The sequence below is a fragment of the Lithobates pipiens genome, unplaced genomic scaffold (assembly GCF_037356315.1).
Source record: "Lithobates pipiens isolate NorthernLeopardFrog02 unplaced genomic scaffold, aLitPip1_a1.2 Scaffold_8, whole genome shotgun sequence".
NCBI lineage: Eukaryota > Metazoa > Chordata > Amphibia > Anura > Ranidae > Lithobates > Lithobates pipiens.
In genome coordinates this window covers 130,689,922-130,716,338 of record NW_027507903.1, presented here as the reverse complement: position 1 = coordinate 130,716,338, position 26,417 = coordinate 130,689,922, and the positions used below count along the sequence as shown (strand labels likewise).

The 26,417-nt window shown below is 43.5% G+C and overlaps 1 protein-coding gene across 1 annotated transcript in view; it reads right to left on the bottom strand.

Moving 5' to 3' along the window:
• The window catches only part of SND1 (staphylococcal nuclease and tudor domain containing 1), an 840,361-nt gene that overhangs the window by 525,252 nt on the left and 288,692 nt on the right, over positions 1 to 26,417 (bottom strand). Inside the window, exon 13 of the mRNA XM_077473541.1 lies at positions 12,153 to 12,263. Within this exon, the coding sequence (XP_077329667.1) occupies positions 12,153 to 12,263 (111 nt within the window). The remainder of the gene's footprint in view (positions 1 to 12,152; positions 12,264 to 26,417) is intronic.

Here is a 26,417-nt window from a genome sequence, read left to right as displayed (position 1 = left end):
TTATTCTTCAAATAAGAGCAAAGGCCGGCCTGAGAGCCATGAAAGCCATACAATATGAACCTGCTATATACTGATACAATTAACTTCTTTATGGCAGTCAAAGTATTACAAGTTAAGGGAGATTGATATAGATTACCACGCCAAAGACAGGATAAAAGGTTTAAGAAAAATTGCTTGAGTTATTTAAAAAAAAAAAAGCCAAAAGACATAGAATTGGGAATGTATACGGCTTTATGTCCCACTTATCTGGATACTAAGCAGCAATGCTGGTTTCAAATAATAAGAATCTTATCTTTATCTTTCAATTATACAAGGTAGAGAGATTACACATTTGATATAGCTTTTTTTATTTCATAGACAAATGGGTAATTGCAAATGTAATCTGTGCAAAGAAAATCCAGACCAACCTTGAAGGTGTGCCCTTCACATGACTGAAACAAATGATGCAGTCCAGGTCACACCGATTTACTGAGCATCAGATGCAGGCAGGTCTGTAAACGGCAAGCATTGATTGCAGAAACTAAAGCACAGTGCCGAGGTGCAAGTTTAAAAGTAGCCCATTAATTTCTAATCTACAGAACACACTTGGGGTACTCCTTTTTACAAGGTATCTAAATATAATATATTAAAGCATAGTGATTCCTAGATGTGGTGGCTGAGGAGTCCAGAAGCAAGCCCAGGTACTCCAGGTGTTGAGTCGGCACCGACAACTTCTGGAGGGTCAGTACCCAACCAAACTCCCGAAGAGTTTGCATGGCGATTGCCACATCCTCCCTTAATTCTGAGGCGGAAGCTGCCCTCAGAAGGAGGTCGTCCAGGTAACCCACGATTGCGATCCCTCCCTGCCTTAGCAAAGTCAGACTAGGGGCTAGCACCTTGGTGCCAACGCCTAGCCAAAAGGGAGAGCTACAAATTGGTAGTGCTCGTCCCCAACCGCAAATTGCAGAAACCTTCGAAGCTTGATGCATATGGGGACATGCAAGTATGCATCCTTGATGTCCAGGGACACGCAAGTATGCATCCTTGATGTCCAGGGACACGCAAGTATGCATCCTTGATGTCCAGGGACACGCAAGTATGCATCCTTGATGTCCAGGGACACGCAAGTATGCATCCTTGATGTCCAGGGACACGCAAGTATGCATCCTTGATGTCCAGGGACACGCAAGTATGCATCCTTGATGTCCAGGGACACCAGAAAATCCCCCTGGAGTGCAGCGACCACTGAGCGAACCGATTCCAACCTGAACCTTTGTACTTTCACAGAGCTCTTGAGGGCCTTGAGATCCAGGACCGGGCCGACCCCTTCCTTCGTTGGGACTACAGATTGCAGTAGAATCCCTGAAACCTTTCAGGAGTCGGTACAGGCACCATCACCAGCACAGCAGCAGGTCCTGTACTGCCCTGAACAGGGCTTCCCGATGAGCCAGAACATGATAAAGGTTGGATAAAAATCTGTTTGGCAGACAAGAAAGAAACTATCTTGTATCCTGATGAAACCAGTTTGTAGACCCACTGGTCGGAAAGTAGGTAGGTCCACCGAGCTGAGAACTCCTGAAGACGACCCACCACCCTAGAGTCGGGCAGGGGCAAACCTTCATGCGGTAACAGATTTGCTTGCAGGCTTGTTCGACTTGTGAAACCAGAGATGCTTTTGTCCCTCAGCGGGCACCTTGTCGGACTGGGAACACTTACCTGCCGACTGGGGCGGACGAAAAATCCGCCTCTGAGCGGAAAAGGAGGGCCCTTGCCTACGGCATGGCTCCTTACCTTTCCTGGACTGTGGGTCCCTTCCACCGGAATCGTGGTTACCTTATTTAACCTGGATACTGGGGGGGGGGGGGGGGGGGAATCAATCAGAGGAGATGTCCGTTTCTTCAGGAAACTCTCCTCAAAAGAGTAATGCACCGCCATGCGTTTCTGGACCGAAAAGGCCCTCTGCGGTCTTCTTTCTCACTCCTTGTAAAAAAACAACAATATTAGTTGGATAAGGAAACCCCTTAGCCGTGCAGGCCGGCTTGTGGGACCCGAAAGGGACCGACACCTCTGTAGATGCCCCCGCCGTATCCGCCATCCTTAGGGTATCTCGCACCGCTGTGATAAGTTCTCCTACAATCGCTTTTTCCTGCGCTGACCCGGACATGGAGTCATTCTCACTGTCCGAACGATCCTGACCCACATCCTCTGACATGTCAGAACAGGGACCGCCTGCCACAGTGGAATCCGAGTCTGAATCAGAGCGGAGGGAGAGGCATTTTTTCACATTTTTCCCCTTGCGACAGCATGCCGCTTCCACCCTGGCAACAAAGGCCTTCAGGACTGCCAACAGAAAGTCCATAGGAACCGGTTGCCATAACAAGGATGTCTGGGGAAGAAGCGCCAGCTTGAGACCATGCTGACCCATACTCGCCTGTCACCACTTAGGGACCAAATGTTCACCCTCCTAGCTGCCACAGACTGAGGGCCCCCCCCCCAGGACTCACCACCTTGACCCAGACACTGCACTGTGCTGTCCACTCTCCCCCGTGTCAGCCACGAGGTGTTCTGTGTAAAAAGTGTGCTGTTCTAGAAGGAAACACCAAGCACTAGAGGCAAAACAAGCTCAGGCTACTAGAAAATGGCCACCTCGGCAAAAAACATCTGAGGTTGCCAGGAAAATGGCTGCCGGACTTCCAGAAAATGCCCAAAAGCAAAAAACTGGTTGTGGCTACAGAAAAATGGGCAGTGTCCCACGCGGCAGCCTCCCCACATGGTATATACACCAAAATGGCCCAGAAACAGAGAAGAGGACAAGTGGACCCCCAAAACCAAGCTCAGCCCCATACCACAACCCCTTGTGCCCATTCATACAGCGGCCCATAGCATGGGGTGGAGGGATGGGACAGGGAGAGAAGAAAGGGAGAGTGGGAGACCCCTTAGTCGACCTCCCAGGGAATGTCCAGCTGCTCCATCCTGCCCAGACAAGTGGAACCAAACCCCTCCTGTAGGGACTGCTGGACGCATTCCACGGACAGACCCATCACCCAAGCAGTAAGGGGTGGCTGTCGACTACGGCACACTGACACGGGCAGCAGTAGCCCAGTCATATGTGCCCCGGAGCATATAGCTTAATGGCCACTGCTGGATCACATGGGGCATGTCGTGGCTGACCCAACACATAGCTAAAGGTCTGCTCACGCTCGATGGCCAGGCTGGGGAGACAACCGGGATCTATGTTATCTGACGCCATGCTGACCCACACTCGCCTGTCACCACTTAGGGACCTAAGGCAAGTCACCCAGCCCAGCTGTTGATTGGATATTACAGGAATCAAAATGCAGAAGAAAAAGAAAATCCCCAGGACCAATGGTCCCACCGAGAGCCAGGTCCTCCTACACTAGGCAGAAAAAAACTGAGCTGCTGGATGCAGTGTGAGTGGTTATAGCCAGTAGGGCCACCCCCTGGGCGGTACTGTGTAGTTTTGAAGTTTTTAACACGTTCTGCCTAGTCCTCTCCTAAAGGGGCGATATAACCCTAAGGTCAAGATAAGGATGCCGTGTCCGTCAACGAACGAAAGAGAAAAATTACATTACTAACTCCAGTGCAGGGTTGGAAAATCACCATACCAAGGAGAGAACTGTCTGGCTGGACAGAAGCATTGGACAAGTCCAAAGAATGAATAGGTTTGTTCCACGAGGTGATGGTGTTGAGTTGGAAGAGTACTGGAGTGAAACTGGGCAAACTGCATTGGATAAGGCTATCATTGGGTATCTTCAAACAGATGAGGCTACTATTAGGCCCAGAATCTTCAAGCAGAAGCATACTTGGGGATGCCTTTGAGATCTGAGGGTGCAGATGTGTGACCCTAAGGAGGCAATCTTATCCTCCAGATGATTTGAAGGCTGGAGGGCAGACTTTGGAAAGCTGATCAACCAAAATGTTTAAAGCAACTATGGTCCTTTGGACAATGACTGAATGTTCTGGTGGATAATTCCTTCAGTAGTAGGGTCATCCACGTCTCCTGTAGCATTGATGCTCTGGATCCGCAGAAAGTCAAGCAGAAGTGCAAATACTTCTGTGAACACTGGGGATACAGATGAGAGCCTTTGAAATGCTAGAAATTGGAATAGGCATCTTGTGTGTGTCTACCGATGCTAGAAATTCCTTTTATGTGAGAGAAGCAATGACAGTTCTGCAATTTCACCTGGAATTTTGGTACACTAGAAAAAATAAATAAAAATTAACTATTCACAGACCTGGGCCCTTTTGACAGGATTTGGACACAGCTGTGATTTATGTGCTGGGCAATGGTCATAGTAGCAATTGCTAAGAAAGGGAGAAATAGGAGAAACTAGGAGGGAGAGCAAGAGATGCTGGTTATAGCCATTGAGGCCAGTTCTGGATCATGTATTATGACCTCCAAGCATATGGCATCGAATAGGTCAGCACATATAAATAACCTCATGTAACACGTTTCTAAATGTGCATGTGCAAGCTTATGTGTTTTAGGTTTTGATCTCTTTTTTTTATATAGTTTGAATAAATAGGCTTGGTGACACAATCACCCCCTGTGACTGAAGTTGTCGTAAGGTGACCAGTAAAACTGCTAATTTCTAAGCTGATGCTGACAGATTGGAGGGTGGGAAGCAGAGAGGGGCCGAGATGGAAACCTTCTTTGTAATGGCAGATTAGACCTAAAAAGGTACAAAACATCTCAAATACAAGTTGGAAGAAATACCAAAGGATGTCTCCCCACTCCAAGTGGGGGCGCACCTTCTGAAAAAATATCTAGTCAGGACTTGCAAGAAAAAAAAATATGCTAAGCCTTGGCTTTGAAGCTGGCCACTGGCAAGAGTTAAAGGGTCCCTTTCACTGAACAGAAGTAGCAGCCATAGGAGTAGGATACTTAAGCTTGTTTTTATGGGGTGAGAGCACCTTTCCCCAAGTGATTTTCTTGATTAAAGTATCAAGCCTTGGAGGCCTCCATTGTGGGCTCGTTCGAAGCACTGCGGAACGTTTTATTTAGGGGCCCCCGAGCTCCGCATCCTCTCACAATCTCGATGAGGACGGTGCTGAGGGCGTGGTCTGGGGTGTGTGGCCACCGGCTGACTGGGCCCCGAGTGCTCTCTCCTAATACTCCATTGTGGCTCAATCCCTCCCTACCTGAATTCTACTCTATTCCGGATCCGATTGTGTGGGCGTCGAGGGGCGTTCGGTGTCTACACCACATTTGTGAGAATGGTGCATTGCTGACATTTGACCAGCTTAAATCTAGGTTTAATTTGCCCAATGTGTACTTCTTCCGATTCCTGCAGCTTCGTCATGCGTTTGGGACTCAGTTTGGTGGTTCGCCCCTGACCTTATACCAGTCTAGTATGGAGACGCTTCTACGTCAGGAGTCGCTGCTTAAACCATTATCCACGATATACAAGGCTTTGCAGCCCTCGGTTCATAGTGGATTGGAAAAACTTAGGGAATTCTGGGTGGAGGAGCTGCCGGGATTGGATGGGGAGGACTGGGAGGACATTTGGGACTCCCCCTTTAGACATTTGATTTCCTCAAGAGATCGGCTAATTCAATTTAAAATACTGCATAAATTTTATTACACCCCATGCAGACTTCATAGGATTTACCCTGACTCTTCGTCACAGTGCTGGCGCTGTGGAGCGGATTTGGCGGGGTATATTCATATGATTTGGGCTTGCCCCGTGGTTCAACGTTATTGGTCAAGCATACTCTCTTATTACTGAGCTGACAACGATCCCTATACCTCAGACAGCGGAGATATGTCTGCTTGGGTTGGTGGATGCTTTGGTTCCCACACGGGCAGTCCGCACATTGCTGGGGCTGCTACTCTACTATGCGAGGAAACTTGTTGTGCTTCGGTGGAGGGCCCTTACAGCAACCCTCACCCTGAGTGCATGGAAATCATTAGTTAACCTTGCAATACCACTGTACAAAGAAGCATATTCCATCCGGGGTTGCCCTCAGAAGTTTCAGAAGGTTTGGAATATCTGGTTGGAGTCTGAGACAACGATTGGGGAACGGGACAGCCCTGTTGGGTTATCAACCTAATCTATCCAGTAGACAACTCCTCTGGTAAGCTCTCTCTAGGGTAGCGTTTGGGATGCCTAAGTATCCGATTGACGCCCACTTGTAGATCTCTGTTGGTAGACTGCCTATGGTACATCATTACGCTTAATGTTAATTACTGAGACTTACACTGCTCCTGTCAATTTTAGCAGCAAGCTAGGGGGTTTGGTTGTTGTATGTTCTTTGGGTTAGGCGGATAGTTTTTTTTTTGGTGTTCTGCCTTACCTGTTGTGTTGTATTGTTTGAGCCAGGGAATGCCCCGAGGCTATGTTCTGTACTTTTTCTTTTAAAACGAATAAAAAGAATTTATAAAAAAAAAAAAGTATCAAGGAATTACTCAAACAGGAGTTCACCATGAAAAGACATGAACCTAAGGCTTTTTACAAGCAGATTCAGCAGAACAAGACACATGTGCACAGTAATATCACGTTCCTGGAGACTTAGAGAATTACATTTTATAGAGTGCACGCAAAACATTATGGCTTAAAAAAAAGAAAAATCAGCTGCAATCGTTCCAAGATAACTGGGTAGTCAAAAACAGGTTCATTTGGAACAGCCACTTGACCCCTTAGAGGTAGCCTCTGCAATGAAATATAAGACGACATGTAAAGTTCCAAGCCTGAAGGGCTTCACATTAAACTAATATAAAGCTTTCCCATCTATATCTATAATCATTTTGAAATTTAACTATAAGAGTGGCAAATATCCACACAGCCCAAGTCTGACTGTACATTTTTATTGGCTACAGATGCCGAAAAAGGCCTTAGACTGGGTTGACTGGACACTCATCCATAACACCCTTGAATCAATCTGTGTTGGCTCTTATATGTACTCCTGGAGTATTTCAATATACATTGCCCCTTCCTCTCAGGTTAGAGTAAATGGTGTTCTTTACAAATTGACCCCTATCCATAATGCAACCCCAGGGGTGCCCTCTCTTGCCATAATTTGTATTCTACCTTTAGAGCCCTTTGTTAGGCATGGCTTGGCTAAACTTCATGTTGATTAGAATTATGGTCAGGAGATATGTACACAAGATCTCAGTGTACAGGCATGCCCCACTTTTAAGTTCACAATGGGATTTATTTACTAAAGCTGGTTTACGTATATGGAAAGGCTCATCAATGCTAAAAGATATGTCACTTCTGGTTTACAGGAATAGGGCGGTGCCCTCAGTTTACACACAGTAAGGGAGGAAGAGGAAATTAAGTGTGGTGACACAAGATTCTTAGTCATCCATAACAATCACCACTCTCCCGGTCTGGTATACAGGTGTCCATAATAGGATAAATAGGGAACAGAGGGCACACCTATATAATCCCCACTTGCTGGAAAAACTCAGTAGAGAGAGTAACGCATACAAGTGGGAGGTGGTGTTTCTTTGGACATTTGTCTGTCTGTGTGTTCAGCTGATGACATTCAAGGTTTTTACATACTTTTGTGAGTGTTTTTAATCCTTAGGTTACGTTTTATACAATATTCAAAGCAGAGAGCACTATGGTTTTTCATTGATTTTATGGCTGCACTTGAATGAATGAGTTCTTAAGTGGAAGACAGCGAGGTTTAGAGAAACCTTATGGAGCAACACCCCGGGGCATCCTGCGAGACATCCTAAAAAGGTGATGGGGACTCTATAGCTGAGTCATTATCTGGAGGTGAGCAGGTATTCCAGCAATAGGTGGTGGTCACCAAATTCACTGGATCACAATTTTCTGAATATCATTTTGAACAGTCACCTTTACTTGCACAGCAGTGGATATTATGCATGACATTGGGACTTATTTATTTTTTGCAATTTGGGTTGCGCTGCACTAATTATGGTATACGTTTTGTGATTTTGAGATCGCCAATAGGCCTCAATTTAAGGCCATTATATATTTTACACTGATTTTTTGTATAGTATATTTAGGCAGTGAAGGAAAATGTTCTTCTGATGTACTGGAGCCAGACAGAGAAATGGAACAATGTCCTGGTTGAGGTTAAAGAGGAAGTAAACCCTGATGGGTTTACTTCCTCTTTTTTTCCCTGCAAAGGTAAAGCATAATGGACTACTATGCATCGCATAGTAGCTCATTATGTGTCACTTACCTGACACAGGAGCCAGCGAAGTCGCCGCTGTCACCTGTAGTCCGCCGCATCCATCTTGGTTGTGGCGTCTCTCGCAGCTCCGACGAATGACAGCGGAGAAGCCGCGATGACGTCACTCCCGCGCATGCGCACGGGAGTCGCGTCTCGGAGCTCCGACGCTGCCATTCGCCGGAGCCGCGATGACGTCACTCCCGCGCATGCGCACGGGAGTAGACAAATTTGGCAAATCCATTCTTGGACTTGCCGCATTTAGTGCGCCTGCGCGCCGCTGTCTACGGCGCATGCGCCGTAGACAGCGGTGCCCATTTTCGGGCAAATATCTCCTAAACCATATAGGTTTAGGAGATATTACTTGGACCTACAGGTAAGCCTTAATCTAGGCTTACCTGTAGGTCAAAGTTGTTTGGAAGGGTTTAATTCCATTTTAAACAGCTTTATGGAGGTGGATCTAGGCCTCAATATCTTGTCCTTGTGTGGAACCAACAAAGTTCTTTACAAGACAAGGCTGCCACCTCAACCAAATGTCTTGCAGAGGTGATGGTTAATAGGGTTGGCATGGGTGGCAATACGATTGTGAACTCTCGAGAAATTGGATGACAGACAAAATGGCAAGGCAACAAATTACTATTGTGCTACCACAACTAAACAAAGCCAACACTCATGGAAAAGGAATGTAAACATCCTTTTATCCACATAGGCTAAAAAGTGCATTAGTAGATGATCTGGTAGAAAACACAAAACTCTGAAAAGGGTTTGCCATTAGCCTCCCCAGTACCAGTGCATCCTCAACATATATGGTCAGTTTATTAAGAATGGGTAACACAGGATTCACAGATCAAACAACCACTTATTGACAAGTGCCGTTTCAAACGGATATTGTTCTTGAAACCCTTCCTGGCAACAACGTGCATATATGCGATCTAACGGAAGTGTATCTTAAGCCATGAGGCCGCCTATATGAGTAGCGCGTCTTTGTGCTGGGAGCATGCCACAAGTTCATCTATGAAGAATTTCTGAGATTCTTAAACGATAAGTTCACATGTAACATGTTCCCGCAGCTCTCCCTCTCCCTGTGATTGCAGATCCAGGATCTTTGCCCCGCACCTGATGTCACAATTTAAAAAGAGTGTGGCTGTGCAGGCTCCACCCACACAGCCATGCCATTCATTCACAGAATTCTGTAAATGCATGCCTACAAGTATCACCAGCCTTTGCAGCTGACACCCCGATAAACTGTGAGGGCGCTGGAGAGCAGTCTTTAAAGCCCATTGAGTTTCCTGGACTGAAGTAACTGCCTGCATCTGAGATACTGGCAGACAGCTACACTGACAGTCTGCAGGAGCCCGACATTGCACCTGTGATCTACTAGTCATGGGTGCAATTCTTTACAGTCTCCTAAAAAAAAACGAAAAAAAAACTAAATGCACATTTTTTTACCTGCAAAAAATATGCATTTATTTTTTAAAAGGTGAACTTATCTTTTAAGCAAGCCATAGTTTTCTTTCTTTAGAACCACAGGTTCCTGCTAAACCAGCAGAACCATCTATGGCTGGCCTTAGCCAGATAGAGCCACAGCAAGAGAAGGCACGGAGGCTGCCTTAACTGAAATCGTTCCTGAGAAAGGTTCTGAAGGAGAGGTCATAGAAGTACACTTACAGCCCCTGCGTTTTTCAGCAAACTGTTGCAATTTGACTTATAACCCCAAGCCTAGTTTGTCAGCATATCTTGGTTCTTGCATTAGAGAGAGATCTGGCTTTGGTATCAGGATGGGGAGCCTGGATCACAAAACATATGAGCAGAAGTACAGATCATCTGACAAAGTATTGGAAGTATTTTAACTGAATATGTCATCCTACTTTAGCACTGGAGAAACGTGTAAAAAAAAAAAAAAAAAAAAATTAAATATAATTTTTATTTTTTATAATGGTTTAATTTTTAGCATTTTATTTGGGATACAGGAGTTCACAAATTGCCATAGAAAAAGAGTCTGCTGAAATATACAGTGAGGGAAAAATGGATTTGATCCCCTGCTGATTTTGTATGTTTGTCCACTGACAAAGAAATAATGATCAGTCTATAACTTTAGTGGTAGGTTTATTTCAACAGTGAGACAGAAAAAAAAACCCAGAAAAAAACCCATTTAAAAGAAAATTATAAATTGATTTGCATGTCAATGAGTGAAATATGCAATTGATCCCCTATAAACAAGATTTAAAAGACACCTGTCCACAGAAGCAGATTCCAATCCCTCAACCATGTTGAAGACCAAAGAGCTGTCCAATGATGTCAGGGACAAGATTGTAGACCTATACAAAGCTGGAATGAGCTACAAGATCAGCGCCAAGCAGCTTGGTGAGAAGGTGAAACTAGTTGGTGCGATTATTCGCAAATGGATTAGCAAAAAAATACCTGTCACTCTCGGACAGGAGCTCAATGTAAGTTCTCACCTGGTGGAGTTTCAATGATCATGGGAACGGTGAGGAATCAGCCCAGAACTACACAGGAGAATCATGTCAATGATCTCAAGGCAGCTGGGAGCATAGTCACCAAGAAAACAAAGAAAGAAAACCACAGCTCCAGGATAGCCCCTCCAGAGCGGATGTCCTCCTTCCTAACGTGGAGAGACAGGTGTTGGCTCATACATATGCAATAGGCAGGCAATAGCTGAAAAACTCTGGATAGCCGCACACCAGAAAAAGGCTTAAAATCCTGTGTTTTTTATTAAAAATTGGGGGTCACATCACATCAAATAATCCACAGCAAAGAAAAGGGTAGGAAAAAACTGACGCATTTTGCACTGGAATCAGTGCTTACTCATAGCTATGAGTAAGCACTGATTCCAGTGCAAAACACGTCAGTTTTTTATACCCTTTTCTTTGATGTGGACAGGATTTTAAGCCTTTTTCCGGTGTGTGGGCTATCCAGAGTTTTTCTGCTATTGCCCACCAAGAAAACATACTTTACCATAAAAAAGGACTGATCCTGTAGAGCCTGCAAGGTCCTCCCCTGCACAAGAAAGTACAGGTCTGAATAATTCAGAGGAGAACTGGGTAAAAGTGTTGTGGTCAGACGAGACCAAATTTGAGATCTTTGGCATCAACTCAACTCGCCTTGTTTGGAGGAATGCTGCCTACGACCCCAAGAACACCATCCCCAACGTCAAACATGAAGGTGGAAACATGCTTTGGGTGTGTTTTTCTGCTAAGGGGACAGTACAACTTCACTGCATCAAAGGGATGATGGACCCCATGCACCATCAAATCTTGGTGAGTAACCTTTTTCCCTCAGCCATTGAAAATGGGTCGTGGATGGGTATTCCAGCATGACAATTACCCAAAACACATGCCAAAACAAAGGAGTGGCTCAAAAAGACGCACAATAAGGTCCAAGCATGGCCTAGCCAGTCTCCAGACCTTAATCTCAGATATGTGGAGGGAGCTGAAGGTTCGAGTTCAAACGTCTGCCTCAAAACCGTAATGACTTGGAGAAGATCTAAGTACCAAGTCATGTTTTGGGAAGAGGACAAATGCTTATTTCACTCCTTAAAATGCAAACCACTTAACCTTTTTGAAACCAGTTTTCTTGGATTTTTTTGTTATTCTGTCTCACTGTTAAATTAAACCTACCATTACAATCTGATCATTTTTGTTAGTGGGCAAATGTGAAAAATGAGCAGGGGATCAAATATTTTACCCTCACTCGACTAGAACAAGGAAACGCATACAGTAACTTGTTTTTTAGAACTCTTCTTCTCCAGTAATACAATGCAGATGGTTTGGTGCTTCTATAGTGGGAAGCACAATAAAAAAAGCTATAAACCAGCTTTTCTGGTTAAAGGAGAACACAGACAGTGCAGTATGATCATGGCCATACAGATGGTTAAAAGTGACATGTACAAAAATAGTTCTGTAATAGCACTCTTACAGATTTTAAATAGACTCCACTGGGATAAATTTCCTGATTTGATTTGTGTGAACTAGGATAGAACCTACCTGGCTTCTGCTGCTAGCAGCTCATCATAGTGCGAGGATCTCTGATCATCATCCTGACGGTAACGGATCACAGTAGCCAGGCCTTTGCTTATAAGAGCCTCTGCAATGTTTCTAGAATAAAACAATTCACAAGTTAGAAAAAAAAATATGTTTCTATACCTACAAAACCCAATAGTAAATGATTAAGAGAAATGTGAAACAAATTAACCAGTGAAATGTGATATATGGGAGATAACTTGTTTGTGAAGATGCAGCTTCAAATCTGGCAACATTGATTATTCTTCTGGCATCTAAGGAGTCACTAGCTTGGACCAAAAATGTGTATACCAAACATCAGGACTCTTGCTACATGCATGCCCGTTTCAGGGTAGCGACTAGTGAAAAAAAAAAAAAAAGATTTCAACCTTGGAACATGCACCTTCTAATCAAGACAGCAATGGTAGCTCCTACACGCCTACCCTTTAACTTTATAGGAGTACATATTACCAAGGCAGCTGACATTTACAAGTAGTCTCTACAATTCTTAGCCCTTGTACACATGGTCAGAGATTCAGACAACCAAATCCGTCAGAGTAATTCCAACGGATTCATTCCGGAAGAGGTCTGGAAGTGATGTTGCATACACACGGTCGGACAAAGTTGTCGGAAAATCAGATTGTACATAACGTGATGACGTTATTTCGTTAGGATGGGACTACGTTGAGGCTAGTAGCCAATAGCTTTGGTCTAGGAATTTGATCTGAGCATGCGTGGCACTTTGTCCGTTGGAGTAGGTAGGCTACACATGATCGGAGTATGTCTGATCGGAGCATTTTGTCGGAAAATTTCACCGGCAAGTTGGAAAAGTTAGTCCGTCGGATACAGAAACAGTCGGATGCAGACCACACACAGTCAGAATATCTGACAAAACGGTCCGATAGGAAACATTCCGTCGGAATCTCTGACCGTGTGTACAAGGGCTTACACTGTGGTGACCACACTGATGCAGGCTCTATTTTTGCGCAATGTGTAGTGCATTGTAGGTACACTGCACGTTTTACATTTGCAAAACAAAATAAAGAAAATTCTCAGTTCAACTTACCGACCAGCCTGCTAACCAACCAAATTGTCCTGTCTAACAGGGTGCCTTGAAAACAGGGGTTTAGTTTGCACACATTTGCAAATAAATGCATAAGCTATAGAGCCCCGTCAAGGTGCCTCATTTTTTGTAGTCCTAACGCTAAATCTTGAGAGCCTTCACAGTGAAGACACATACGTTATAATGGATAGGCAGAGGGCAGGTGAGCCTGGAAGGAGCCCACCCCCCTCCTTAAAGAGGAAGTAAACCCTCCTGCAAAAAAATAAATAAAATAAAAACACACCCTGCAAGATAAAGGCATAATGAGCTCGTATGCATAGCATACTAGCTCATTATGAATTACATACCGGAGAACGAATCCCTGCAGCCGTCCTCGTCTCCCTCTCAGGCCGCTGACATGTCACAAGGGGGGCTTGCTTCTAGGTATCACGGCTCCAGCACTGTGATTGGCTGGAGCCGCAATTGCATCACTCCCGCACGCATGCGTGGGAGCCACCACAAGCGGCACATACTGCCATTGCTTCAGTTGGTTTAAGTGTGCATTTGCCACATGTCGGCACATGCAAATACAGGGATATCTCCTAAACTGTGCAGGAGATATCTAGTGCAGCTACAGGCAAGCCTAATTTATAGGCTTGCCTGTAGCTTAAAGTGGTTGTAAAGGGTGTACAACCACTTTAAAGGTAAAGGGGTGCACTGGACACCCAGCATATAGCACAATGGCAGCAAAGGTGTTCAGTGCATCCCCTCACCAATATTTAAAAAGTACAGTAAAATCTTGGATTGCAAGCATAATTCGTTCCAGAAACATGCTTGTAATCCAAAGCACTTGTATAGCAAAGCAAGATTTCCCCATAATAATGGAAATGCAAATGATTGGTTCCACAACCATTTATTCATAGGTCCTTCAGTGTAAAGTCCATATAAAAAAAGATTATAGCAATGTGACCAGGTTGTGTAAACATAAAATGTCCATCCACAAATGGCAGCCTCCACAAAGGGATTACACACTAAAACCATCAGGCGCTACAGAGTACAAAAGAGGAGAGGCACCTCTAAGTGTAGCAATATGGTTACATTTAACCACTTACTGCCGCACGCCAATATACAACCTAAATTTGAAGAGTAATATCGTAACTGCAGCAGCTAGCCGCCATAACCCGGGTATCCTCCTCTTCGGGCAGCAGTCTGCTTTCCGATAAGAGTGGTCTCTGTGGCAGATTCGCTGAAAGATCACTTAGCAGCGGGAGAGGGCCTCCCACCGTGCTCCTGTGCCCTCCGCCTCTTACCGGTTCCGTTGGCATCGGCGGAGACTATCGAACGTTACCCCTTGCTGGGTATGGAGACAGAGTGAGGGAGAAGATGGCCCTCACCCATCTCCATAACATTGCAGGGCCGAAGAGATGTCAAAATGTCCCTTCCGCCCATAGCTCTTAAAGGACCTTTTTTTTAATGACTTTTTATTGCATTTTAGTGTAAATATGAGATCTGAGGTCTTTTTTGAAGACCTTTAAGAGGTGATGTCATGCATTTTTTTCTATTAGAAATAAAAGTGACCTTTTTTTTAACAGTGTAAATAAAAAATAAAAGGTAAAATAAGAAGAAAAAAAATATTTAAATGTGCCCCCATCCCTCTGTTTGCATACGTGAGTAGTGCACGCGTATGAAAACTCACACGTGAGGTATCACCGCAATCGGTAGAAGCGAGAGTAATAATTCTAGCTCTAGACCTCCTTTAACTCAAAACATGCAACCTGTAGAGTTTTTTAAACGTTGAGATTATTAAGAGTAAAAGTTTGCCGCCATTACCTCAAGCGGGTGCAATGTTGAAGCGTGACATGTTGGGTATCAATTTACCCCTCAAAAAAAAAAAAAAAACATTTGGGCCAACTTTACTGTTGTCTTAAATTAAAAAAAAAAAGTGCACTTGTAAGACCGCCATTTTATTATATAGGGTGTTAGAAAAAAAAAAAAAAGGATGTTTGGGGGTTCCATGTAACTTTCTATCAAAAAACTGTTTTTATCTTGTAAACAAATCTCAAAAAGAGGCTTGGTCCTTAAGTGATTAATGAAGGTAGAAAATTTAGCAACTCACATGATGATTAAAAGAGGCACATCCAAGTATGCAGGCATCCGGGGTAAAGCTGTGCACACAGATCGACCTGCACACCGCCGGCTCTCACCGCTGTTAGTCTGCAATCGTGACCGGAAAGACTACCCTGCAGTAGAGTGATCTGAATGCGTGGCTTGAACAGCTTGTGGAGCGCAGAGAGGAAGGAAAGACGTGGATGGTGGTGAGGATGGTTTATGTGTACAGCTTTACCCCAGGGGGGAGGGGTGGGAAGCAGGTACCTAGTTTTTGCAGGTACCTAGTTTTTACAGGTACCAGCTCCCATTTCTGCTCCCCCTCCATGCAGTCTTGTGGGACATCTCCCAGGTCCCAGAAGACCGCCGGCCCATTCAGCAGGCAAAGTGTGCACCTGGCTGCCAAGCCGCAAGCTGTGACAGCTTGAGGCTTCACAGCCAGGTGTCCATAGTTGAAATTACGGTGCCAAGGAGAGGGAGACAAGTGACTGTATGGGTGACCACATTGCTGGATCCTTGAACAGGTGAAGGTGTTTATTAAAAGTCAGCAGCTACACATTTTATGGCTGCTCACTTAACACACAAAAACTACTGGAGCTCGGCTTTAACTGTTTGCTCAATATTACTTTTGATATATGAACATGCTGTGACTATATACCAGGAGGTAAAGTACAAGTGAGATTAAAAGGTAGTTTTGTTTTATCTAAACACGTTAATTTGGAATTTGCACAAAACCAAGTGAGCTGCTTTTAGGATTAAAAGACCAAAGCATATAAATACATATACTGCAAACCATTTACAATTGCCTTACTGAGGAGCAAGAGGTAACCTTTAAAATGGTTCATCTTCAGTGTGATTTCAGTATTTTTTGGCCACACAGTATTAATAGTAATGCTACAAATTATCTCAACCAAACCGTGAACACTAAATTAATAAAAAGTGATCATGGATCCAAACAGCTGTGCATGTAAATGTATACGTTTATGTAATTAATGCTCTGCTATAGCTAATCTGCAATAAAACGGTCACAAAGTCCCAGAATGCAGCACTAGCAAAGGCTGGGAAGGGGTTAGGGAATGTCTAGCAGCTCCTCTAAAACATTCCTTTCAATTTTAACAGTGTGTAAATGCAGCATGGGATTTAGTCTGTACCAGCCCAGCGCAAGGTTCACTGAACAAAAGTAATTATCCACAACATACTTTTGACATTTCAGAATTCTATTTGTTTCACATCCCCACACCTTTCAGCTGGCATAGCCTGGTTTCCACAAATGATCAGACACAGAGGGGAACAGATGAAAAAAATGCGTGCATTGATTCACATCAAGGTAAAGCACTTCCAGAGGGACATTAGCCATACGCCTTAAAAAGTACTAGATTTAAACAAGGCAGGAAGGGAAAAAAGTCTGATTTACTAGAAGTACCTAGTTCAGAAATCACTTGGGAAAAGATGCACCAAGATGAAACTGCAATTATAAATCATAACAAGATTCTCTAACACCCAATTGAGCACAGGTTCCAAAACGAAAAATCTGGACAGCTTGCGGATGTCATGGGAAATAGAGGTTACCTAGTTCCAGTAGTTGTGTGGTCATCAGGAGAGCCAATACAGAAAATAAAATGCTTTAAAGCCAGCTTCATTTCATACACTATGAAACATACAAATTTTAACATGGGGGCAGGGCCCTACAATGAAAACTGATTAAAGTATTAAAACACTTAGGGCTGAACTCACAGCAGAACGAGATTCTGGAACGGTGCCTTTGCAATCTGCTGCAGGTGCCAATACATTGTTAACGGCGCTCCAAATGCAGATCACAAAGGCAGTGCGTTTGTGGGCATCATATTATATGGTAGCGCAGTAACGAGATTTAGTGTAGTGCATTTTTCAATAGTTCATGCACTACTTTGTGTGGTTTTGCAGCCCATTCAAATGAATGGGGTACCAAATAGCACTACAGAGCATTCTCATGTTTACTGGCCCTCAAACAAAAATCGCTAAATCAGTAAAAAAATAAAAATAAAAATAGGAGTCCCCTGTATCTATGGTTCCCCTTCGATATGACTAATCATTATGTGTCCTCTATTTTCAGCAAGGTGATTGAGGTAATCAGATGAGCTCTCTACAGCCTATTTAATAAATGTTACTACACAAAATTACAACCAATTATATCTTGGGATTTGCAGGCATCAAGAAAGTTGTGTGTTATGTCAGTTGGCACACAAGCTCTGCACAATTAATCATTGAAAAATGCATTACAGCTCTCAGGTTTATAATTAAACAATGAAATACAAGTGTTTCAATGTACAGCATTTTCAGGGCAATTATGAGCAATTTGGATAGAGGTAGGTGGTTTCACTATCCAGGAACAAGCTAACCTTCCACCCCTGCCTTTTGCTAGAGTTCAACAAAATGCCAACGATGTGTGCATTATTGTGTTTTGGAAGCCAAATAACCTTAGCAATTGCTGCTTAAAAAATAACATTCCTCGCTGTGAGTTAAACTGTTATTGCCTACTCCCATGTCAAAGGACTACTTTTGTCTCTGCACCTTAAAATTGTTCAACCACAAAAAATAGCGGTGGAATGGCGAAGTTCAACAACACAAAGTAAAATTAATTTGCTTAATTTTAATGCACATTCAATTTTGACCAAACCGCATTGTTGCAAAGTTAAGGTTTGGATGGTAGGTGTATCTGTGTGACAATATTCGTTGCACAGAATGAATTTCTTTGAGCTAGGAACTCCATGTGTGTTTAGTCAGATGTCGGGAGTTCATCTTCAGTGAAAATAAAAATAAATCGAAAAATTAAAAAACCCTTCCTCAACCAAGGATTGCAAAGCTATCAATTTTAGTAAAGTGGACAATAATTTAAATAGTGGCATGAAAAGTATGTGAGCCCCTTGGAATGAACTACTGCATTTATTGGCGTATAACACTCACTTTTTCACCATGAAAACAGGGGACAGATGCAGCATAGCATAGGATTCTGAGAAAAAAAAAAAAAAACACACACACACACACACACACTTCTCTTAATGGGTTTAAAAATTCACAGTGCTGGAGGAAAAAAGTAAACCCACAGACTAATTATTTCAACAATATCTAGTCAAACATTTGCACGCATGGAGTCCAATTCATGAAATGCATTTGGAGGTGTGGCTTAGAGCTACTTTGATAAACACCACACAAAGGGAAACAAAGCAATCTTAAATTGTTTAGGCATCTATCAGTTGACAGGCAAATGGTCTATGGATGGAGACAGTTTAGTAGTGTAGCTACTCTTCCCAGAAGTGGGTGCCCAGCCAAGATGGCTCCCAAGGAACAATGCAGAATTCTCACTTAGGTTTAGAACCACAGCTAAAGGCATGAGGACATCACTAGAACTGGCAAACATCCCTGTTCACAAGTCTACCATATGTAAGTCTTTGATCAGGCAGGGTGTCCATGACGGAACACCATGGAGGAAGCTGCTGTTCTCATAAAAAAAAAAAAACATTGCTGCGCACCTGAAGTTTGCCAAGAGAGCACGTTGGCAAGCCGCAATGCTACTAGAAAAATGTTTTGTGGACTGAAACAAACGTTTGTTAAGAACAATCAACAAAGAATGTATGGGCCAAAAAAGGCACAGTTTGCCAACATTAAAACATCATCCCAAAAGTGAAGTATTGGGAACATCATGAATTGGGCTTACTTGGCCCAGACCCCTTGCCATCATATAAGGGAAAATGAATACACAATTTTAACAAGATATATGCCAAAGCTTAGTAGGACATGGGTGATGCAGCAGGACAATGACCATAAGTATCAAAGTAAATCCACCACAGACTGGCTTCAAAAAGAAAATGTGCCTTTTGGAGTGCCCCAGTTAGAGCCCAGACCTTAAAGTGATGGTAAAGCCAGTTTTGTGATTTTTACCTACAGGTAAGCCTTTAAAAAAAGCTTACCTGTAGGTAAAATTAATATCTCCTAAATGTGCACAGTTTCAGTCCAAGATAAGCCTTTCATAACGTGCTAGTATGCGAAAATAATTGTATTATATATTTATATATTTATATATATATATATATATATCTCAATTTAAGAAGGTTTCTCAGAGCATTTTTTTATTTTACGTATTGATTTTTTTTTTTTTTACAGCCATCATGCCTGTTAAAAGCAAACATGTCTCTCTCCGCGGCTGTATTCCTGCAGTCATTGAGAAATACGGTGATAGTTGTGATTGGACACAGCGTCTCATGGTACAGGCCTGCTGTGACTTGCCCTGTACTGTGTGATCTCTGTGACCAATCACAGATGACCTAGTAAACAATGATGCTAGGAAAGGTTTTCTACTGTTTATGTGATTGGCGATTAGCTACAGAGATCACATGGTATCAGGGCTGTTCACAGCAGAGTACAACAATCAGTGCAATGCTGCGTCTGTTGGATATTCATTGCCTGGATGGGAAACCGTTAAAGCGATTATAAACCTCTGAAATATGAACAAAGCATAGCCCTCTATAGTGTGCACGTGTCTCAATTAAAAGCACTTTGCGTCATTTCTGGCTGTTGCCTCATTCCTCTGCTATCTGCATAAGTCACTTCTGACAGGTTTTTCTGACCAAGAGAAAAAAGGTGATAGGAGAGGGTGCTCCAGTACACGACCTGCGATTAATAGCCTCAGCTCTGTTTTGGTGTGCTGTATGAAGAGGGTGCATCCCCAACCTCCAATCAGGAGTGTAACTTAAGCTCCCTGATCCCCTGCTTTACAAAAGCTCAGACACGCTGTAACAATTCTGCAATTTGAAGAGCTGCAGAGAAGAGAAGACTACAGATAAACAGGTACAATTTGTGTAGGAGGATTTTTTTTTTTTTTATCCAAGTCATCTCTGTGTTAATCGGTTGCGACTTAGATCACATTTTATGGCAAATTACAGCACAAAACCAGTTCATGCCAATGGGGTTCACAATTTTTCTTGCCACTGTATGCACTTTTAAAAACATGCCAAGTTCTAAGGATGGCTCAAAACCACAAGTAATGTGTCCACCTCAATCACAGCCTTTTAAAATAATGTCAATATGACAATGGGGCTATTTAAACCAAACTAGTAAAAAATATATGTAATAGCACAATATGCTAAGAAGGGAATGAAGAAAATGCCTCTGTACCTCAACGCAAAAAATAAAAAAAATTAAAAAAAAGTTGCTCTATTACCAGCAATTTTGGTACAAATAACTTACACAATATACTAACGTTAGTAAAAATAATGGGCCCAATATTCTCCATTCTTGTAGGATATGTTAATGTTGTAAGGAGCATATGTGAGCTGCAATAGGGCAGTCTATTAATTATGAACAGGCTGCCAATGCACCAGAATGGATAAAAAGGAACACATTCATACTACATACCACAATTCATGGTAGGGTGATACTGCGCTGGGGTGTCATGCAAAAGGAATAGTACCAAAAGGTGCTCATGCATGTACCGCGTGTTAACATGCTGTGTGGCAACAATGCATTGTAAAAGTGAGGAATTAGAATTGGGATTATGGTGAGAAATAGAGGGACACTCTGCTGCATTTGAAAAAGTAGTCTGGAGGGGTAAAGACCTACCTAAACATGGAAGAGCTCAAAGATCATCAGGGTGCAAGCAGGCTTGCTTTTTACCTACCTAGGGCCCAAAAAATAAAAAGTTTAATAAACGTAGATGTCCGCTTTAAAAAATTGTAGGAGTAGAACCACTGCAGAGTTCAGTAATGTGCATGTACAGGGGTCAGTAATATGTAATGCAGCGTGCAGGGGTCAGGAGTAGCCAACACATCTCTCTCCCACAAGCAACCCAAAAGAAAAACCCCCCCAGTAAAAACCTACACCCCTTTCCTTCTCTTAAATCTGCTTTCCAGACATCAGATGCAGTCTGCTAGAGTGAGGGAAACCCTCCCAGGCCCCCCCTTAGCTTATTTGTATACAATGCCAAGCATCCACAATGCTGCTTTCATCTGAAGTCTGAGATGGCACAGATGACTGATAATCCACCCCATCACATAACCGATTGATGGGTAGAACATGACCAATAGTTTAGTGATGTCTGCTCTAGCAGCACAAGGAGCTGAGTTGCTACATTAAATTCACAGTATAAACACATTTAGAATAAGTTTATATCATACAGCCAAGACTACACTTAACTGTATGATGATTAATTCACATCTAGGCAGATATTCTTAATCCCCTCTGCGCAATTCTGGTGAAATTATTAGCTACTTTCATCTATTGCCCAATAACTGCACCATTGTTAAAAGTAAAAAAAATGGACAAAAACTATTTACTGCTTTATCTTGGGGCTTGACAGTCTGCTCTTTAAATAGAGGAGTGAAAGGAAAATGTAAACAAGCGCTCAGGCTCATTATCTCAGAGAAGTACAAAGAGAAAGCTGGGGTGGTAAGCAGTACAGAGTTAGTGTATAGAATAAGCTCAGGGCATTTTTTTCATGGAGAGGAAATAAGCTGGTACCAGAGAACTATATGATCACTGCAGTGAAAGCACAACACAGTTCAGGCAAAGTACTACATGCAAAGATGGGAAGAGGTATCTCTTACAGAGATTGGGAGGGGGAGCACAACATTTGCTTTGGAAAAACCCATATGCCAATTATGCATTTAGCGCAAGAGAAGTGCATTAACTTGGCTCCGATTACAGTATGCCGCTTTAAACAAATTCATAAATTCCCCTTCACTGAGTGCATCTGTAATTCTCCTGCAATTACATGCGGGGAAATGAATGGATAATTCATAGCTGAAAAGGGAGAACGTGTAAGCATAACAAACTGTTACAAGTCGCCAATAATTAACACATTCCCTGTAATGAGGATGTCACTAATCACCTGACACTAGAGGCTCTCTGAAAACTGCTACAGTTAAACTAGTCTGGCAGTGTAAAATCCCTCAGTTTAAACAAAAATAAAAAAATCACTTCAGTAATACAAATCTACAAGGTCTTAATTTTTAACTTATTTTGGAACATAGCCATGATCTTGAAGACTTTTCAGAATATATTTTGTCATTTATGGTCATTTCAAAGGGCATATGAGGATTGCAGTAATATATTTGCACTTAAAGTGGTTCTAAAGCCTAGAGCTTCCTCCTGAGCAGTCTGACTTCCAGTCCCTAATGATTTTATGTATACCACCATTGTGGTGTTTGACTGAATTCTTACAGGAAGGCCTTTCAAATTGTACTGACCAATGAAGCAGGACAAAAATCACACTCAATTCCAAGATATTAATGGTTAAATGGCATCTCCTGTAGTGACCAAGCTCCCTGGACCGAGATTTTCTCCAGAACACCCCCACAGTCTGCCAGATGGACGTCCATCAGAATACTCCAGGTCAGCGAGGGGAACAACTTTCCCATCTCCCGCATTTGCAAATAAATCCACCAGTTCACATAGACAGTATTGTACAGGGGTATAAATGCACTGGGGAGTCCAGCAACTAAATTCTTTTGTCCCATGTCAACAAGACATTCAGTTGGAAGTGCCTGGAATGAAATTGGACAAAAAAGGGAAACCTTGTGAAGACATATATTTCTCAGAGTTCAAAGCAACTTCACCTGAATTCACAGAGCAAGGCATTTGTGTCACGGAAAGATCATTTTATCGGACTGTCTAGAATTAGGCCTAAAAATTTCCGACCTCTGGGCGGGTTCTAAGGCCGACTGAGTTGAGAACTCAGCCAAAGCTTTCAAGTGTCTACACCATTCAATTCACTTTGAATCCCAGACGGACAGCCGACTGCTTCCTCTAGAGAAAGTTGTCCAGGTAAACAATTACAGGAATATCCTAGGCAAGGAGCAGCCCCTAGACCAGAGTTTACTTTGGTGAATACTCTGGGAGCAGTGGACAGGCTGAACACCAGAAATTTAAAATGTCACTCTTTCACCACAATACGCAGGATCAGTGGCGCAACTATAACCTTCAGGGCCCCGATGCAAGAAACCATGAAGGGCCCCCCTGAACCCCAGCCAGGGCCCTTCCCTCCGAGTCCGGCGGTGGAACTCCAGGGCGTGGTCACAGGTATGACCTTTGTGAGCCCTGTAGTTCCACCACTGGTATCAGTAGTTTTTTTTAATTATTTATATTTTTTATTTTTAGGTGCCCCATTGGGGGACTGTCCCTCGGCAGGATGGGGTCCCCGTCCCCAGAAGAGATGAGGTCCTTTTCTCCAGGGCAGGTGAAGTTACTGCCCCCAGGTGAGAAGGGGTCCCTTTCCCAGGGGAGGTGGGGGTCCCTGTTCCCACGTGAGAAGGGGCCCCTGTCCCCAGGGGGAGATGGAGGGTGTATGTAATGGTGTGTGGAGGATGGGGTCCTTTCACTCACCATGACCAAGCTGTAGGCCACGCACTCATCCTTGTTGGCCTGGGCTCCATCCAGTGTGCTGGACGGGCGATAAGCATATCTCCCAGAAACACCTTTCATCATCTGTGTATGACAGGGGAGGAGGGGGGCTGGCAGACAAGCCTGCAGTGTCCTCCGGGGAGCCGTCTGTCATAGGGCTGCACTGCATTTGTGTGCTTAAAGTTTGTTTACCCGGGAGAAGTATGCAGTGCAATGTGGGCCGGACTCGGGGGAGCGGGACTCTGGCTGGGGAGAACAGACATCGGACAGAGCGGCAATGCATGGTGCAGGAGAGGGGTACTCTGAGGAGCTGGCTGAGGACACAGGTCATGCAGAGAATGCACAACTAAAGAGCAGCCAGTGCAATAGTCGAGCATGGAGCTCTGCTAGTCACCCTCCACCTCCAGCCACCCGTGTGCATGGTGCACTAGTACCCCTAGCTGCCTATGCTGCTGCCGGCCGTATGTAGAGGGGGCTGCATGGGACCCCTGCATCACAGGGCCCGGCTGCGGTCACTACTGCTGCACCCCCTATAGTTACGCCCCTGTGCAGGATACATTGTGGAGGCTGGAAAAAACAGAATATGCAGCTAAGCAAACTTGATATACATAGATGCCAGAAAGTCCCTTTGCTGGAGGGAACAACTGAACAGATACCATTCCTAACTTTTCACTGAGAATCTTGTACCATCTGCCTTCATATGGTACAGAATCCCACATATCCTACACACAATAGACTCCTCCAGATCACCATTGTGTTGGAGGGAATGTGGCTCCCACGGTTCACCTTTACACATTCTGGGGTGTTGCAGATTCCTCACTCAATATTGGTTTGAGGTTTTCAAACTCATCCAAAGCGTCGCCTACATCCAGATAAATCCCTCTCCAGAACTTGCCATTTTAAAACGTAGGCATTGAGAAATTCCCCTTAATAATTGCACACATACTATTAGCAGCTGAATTGATCACACATACCTGGCATTCTAAACTAAGTCCTTCTTGCTCAAAAGTCATAACCACTAAACTACACAGTACTTATGAATGTTTGTTTGCATCAAGCAAAGGCCGTCTATGCTCAACACAAGCAGAGTGGTCTCAATGGTTCATCTGGTACAAAAGTGTTCGATAAGCCTAAACAAGAAGGTTAAAAGGGATTGTAAAGTGAATTTAAAAAAAAAAAAAAACGTTATACTTACCTCCACTGTGCAGCTCGTTTTGCACAGAGTGGCCCCGAACCTGCTCTTCTGGGGTCTCTCGGCAGCTGTCTCTGCTTCCTCCTGCAGGTGCTTCTCACATTCATGAGAGCTCCCTCACATGGTGAGAAGCACCTGCCGGCGCGCTGCCGTGATACAGCCGGCGGCTATAGCCGCTCGCTGTATCACACAGCCCCGCGTCAGTGGATGTAATTGACAGCAGCGCGAGCCAATGGCTGCGCTGCTTTCCATCCATCCACTCCAGCCAATCAGCGGCCAGGCTGAACGGTGGAAAGGACGTCGGGGGACGAGCGGGACTTTTGAGGGGTGAGGAGGGCTGGGGGCGCCGGCACTGTGAGATGTTTTTCCTCAGTTCATTGTTAGTGTTAGAATATCACCCGCATATGGCAATATGTACAGAGAATATAAAAAGTCTACACACCCGTTAAAATATCTGATGTAAAAAACGAAACAAATCATTTCAGAACTTTTAATGTGACCTATAAACGGTACAACTCAGTTGAACAAACCCTTTTAGGTGGAGGGAAGTAAAAAAATAAAAAAAATAAAAATATATATATATATATATATGGTTGGATGAATGCGGGTCATTGTCATGCTGAAAGATTAAAGTTTCTCTTTATGTTTTCTTCTTTTCTTCTAGCAGAAGGCTATTCCCTCTACCTTGACTCCCTGTTCCAGCTAAAGAAAAGACGCCCCAAAAGCATGATACTGCTACCACCATGCTTCACTGTGGGTATGGTGTTCTTTTAGTAACGCGCAGTGTTATTGCGCCAAACATATTTTGGAATTATGTCTAAAAAAATTCAACCTTGGTTTTATCAGACCAAAACACATTTTTCACATGCTTTTGGCAGACTTTAGATGTATAAATGCAAAATTTAGCCAGGCTTGGATGTTTTTCTTTGTAAGAAAAGTCTTCCCTCTTGCCACTCTACCCCCATAGCCCAGATATATTAAGAAAACAGGAGATTGTTGTCACATTTACCACACGGCCAAATATTCCTGCTGCTCCTTTATTGCTGCTGTAGGCCTCTTGGCAGCCTCCCTGACCAGTTTTCTTTTTTTTTAATCAATTTTATAGGGACGTCCAGTTTTTGGTAATGTCACTGTTGTGCCATATTTTATCCCCTTGATGACTGTCTTCACTGTGCTCCATGGTATATCGAATGCCTTGGAAATTATTTTGTTCCCTTTTCCCGACTGATAACTTAATGAAATTCCTCTGATGCTTTGGAAGCTCTCTGCAGTCCCATGGCATTTGCTCTAGGATGTGACTAAAAATTTCAGGAAAGACCTACTAGAACAGCTGAACTTTATTTGGGGTTAATCAGAGGCACTTTAAATGATGGCAGTTGTGTACTGACTCATTTACCATGTGTTTCAATGTGATTGCATACTTCTGAACACAGCTATATCCCCAGTTACAAGAGGGTGTGGGCACTTTTTTACTCTTCCCCCTCCCCAAAAAAAGATATCAGTTTGTTTTTCAATTGAGTTGTACAGCTTATAGGGG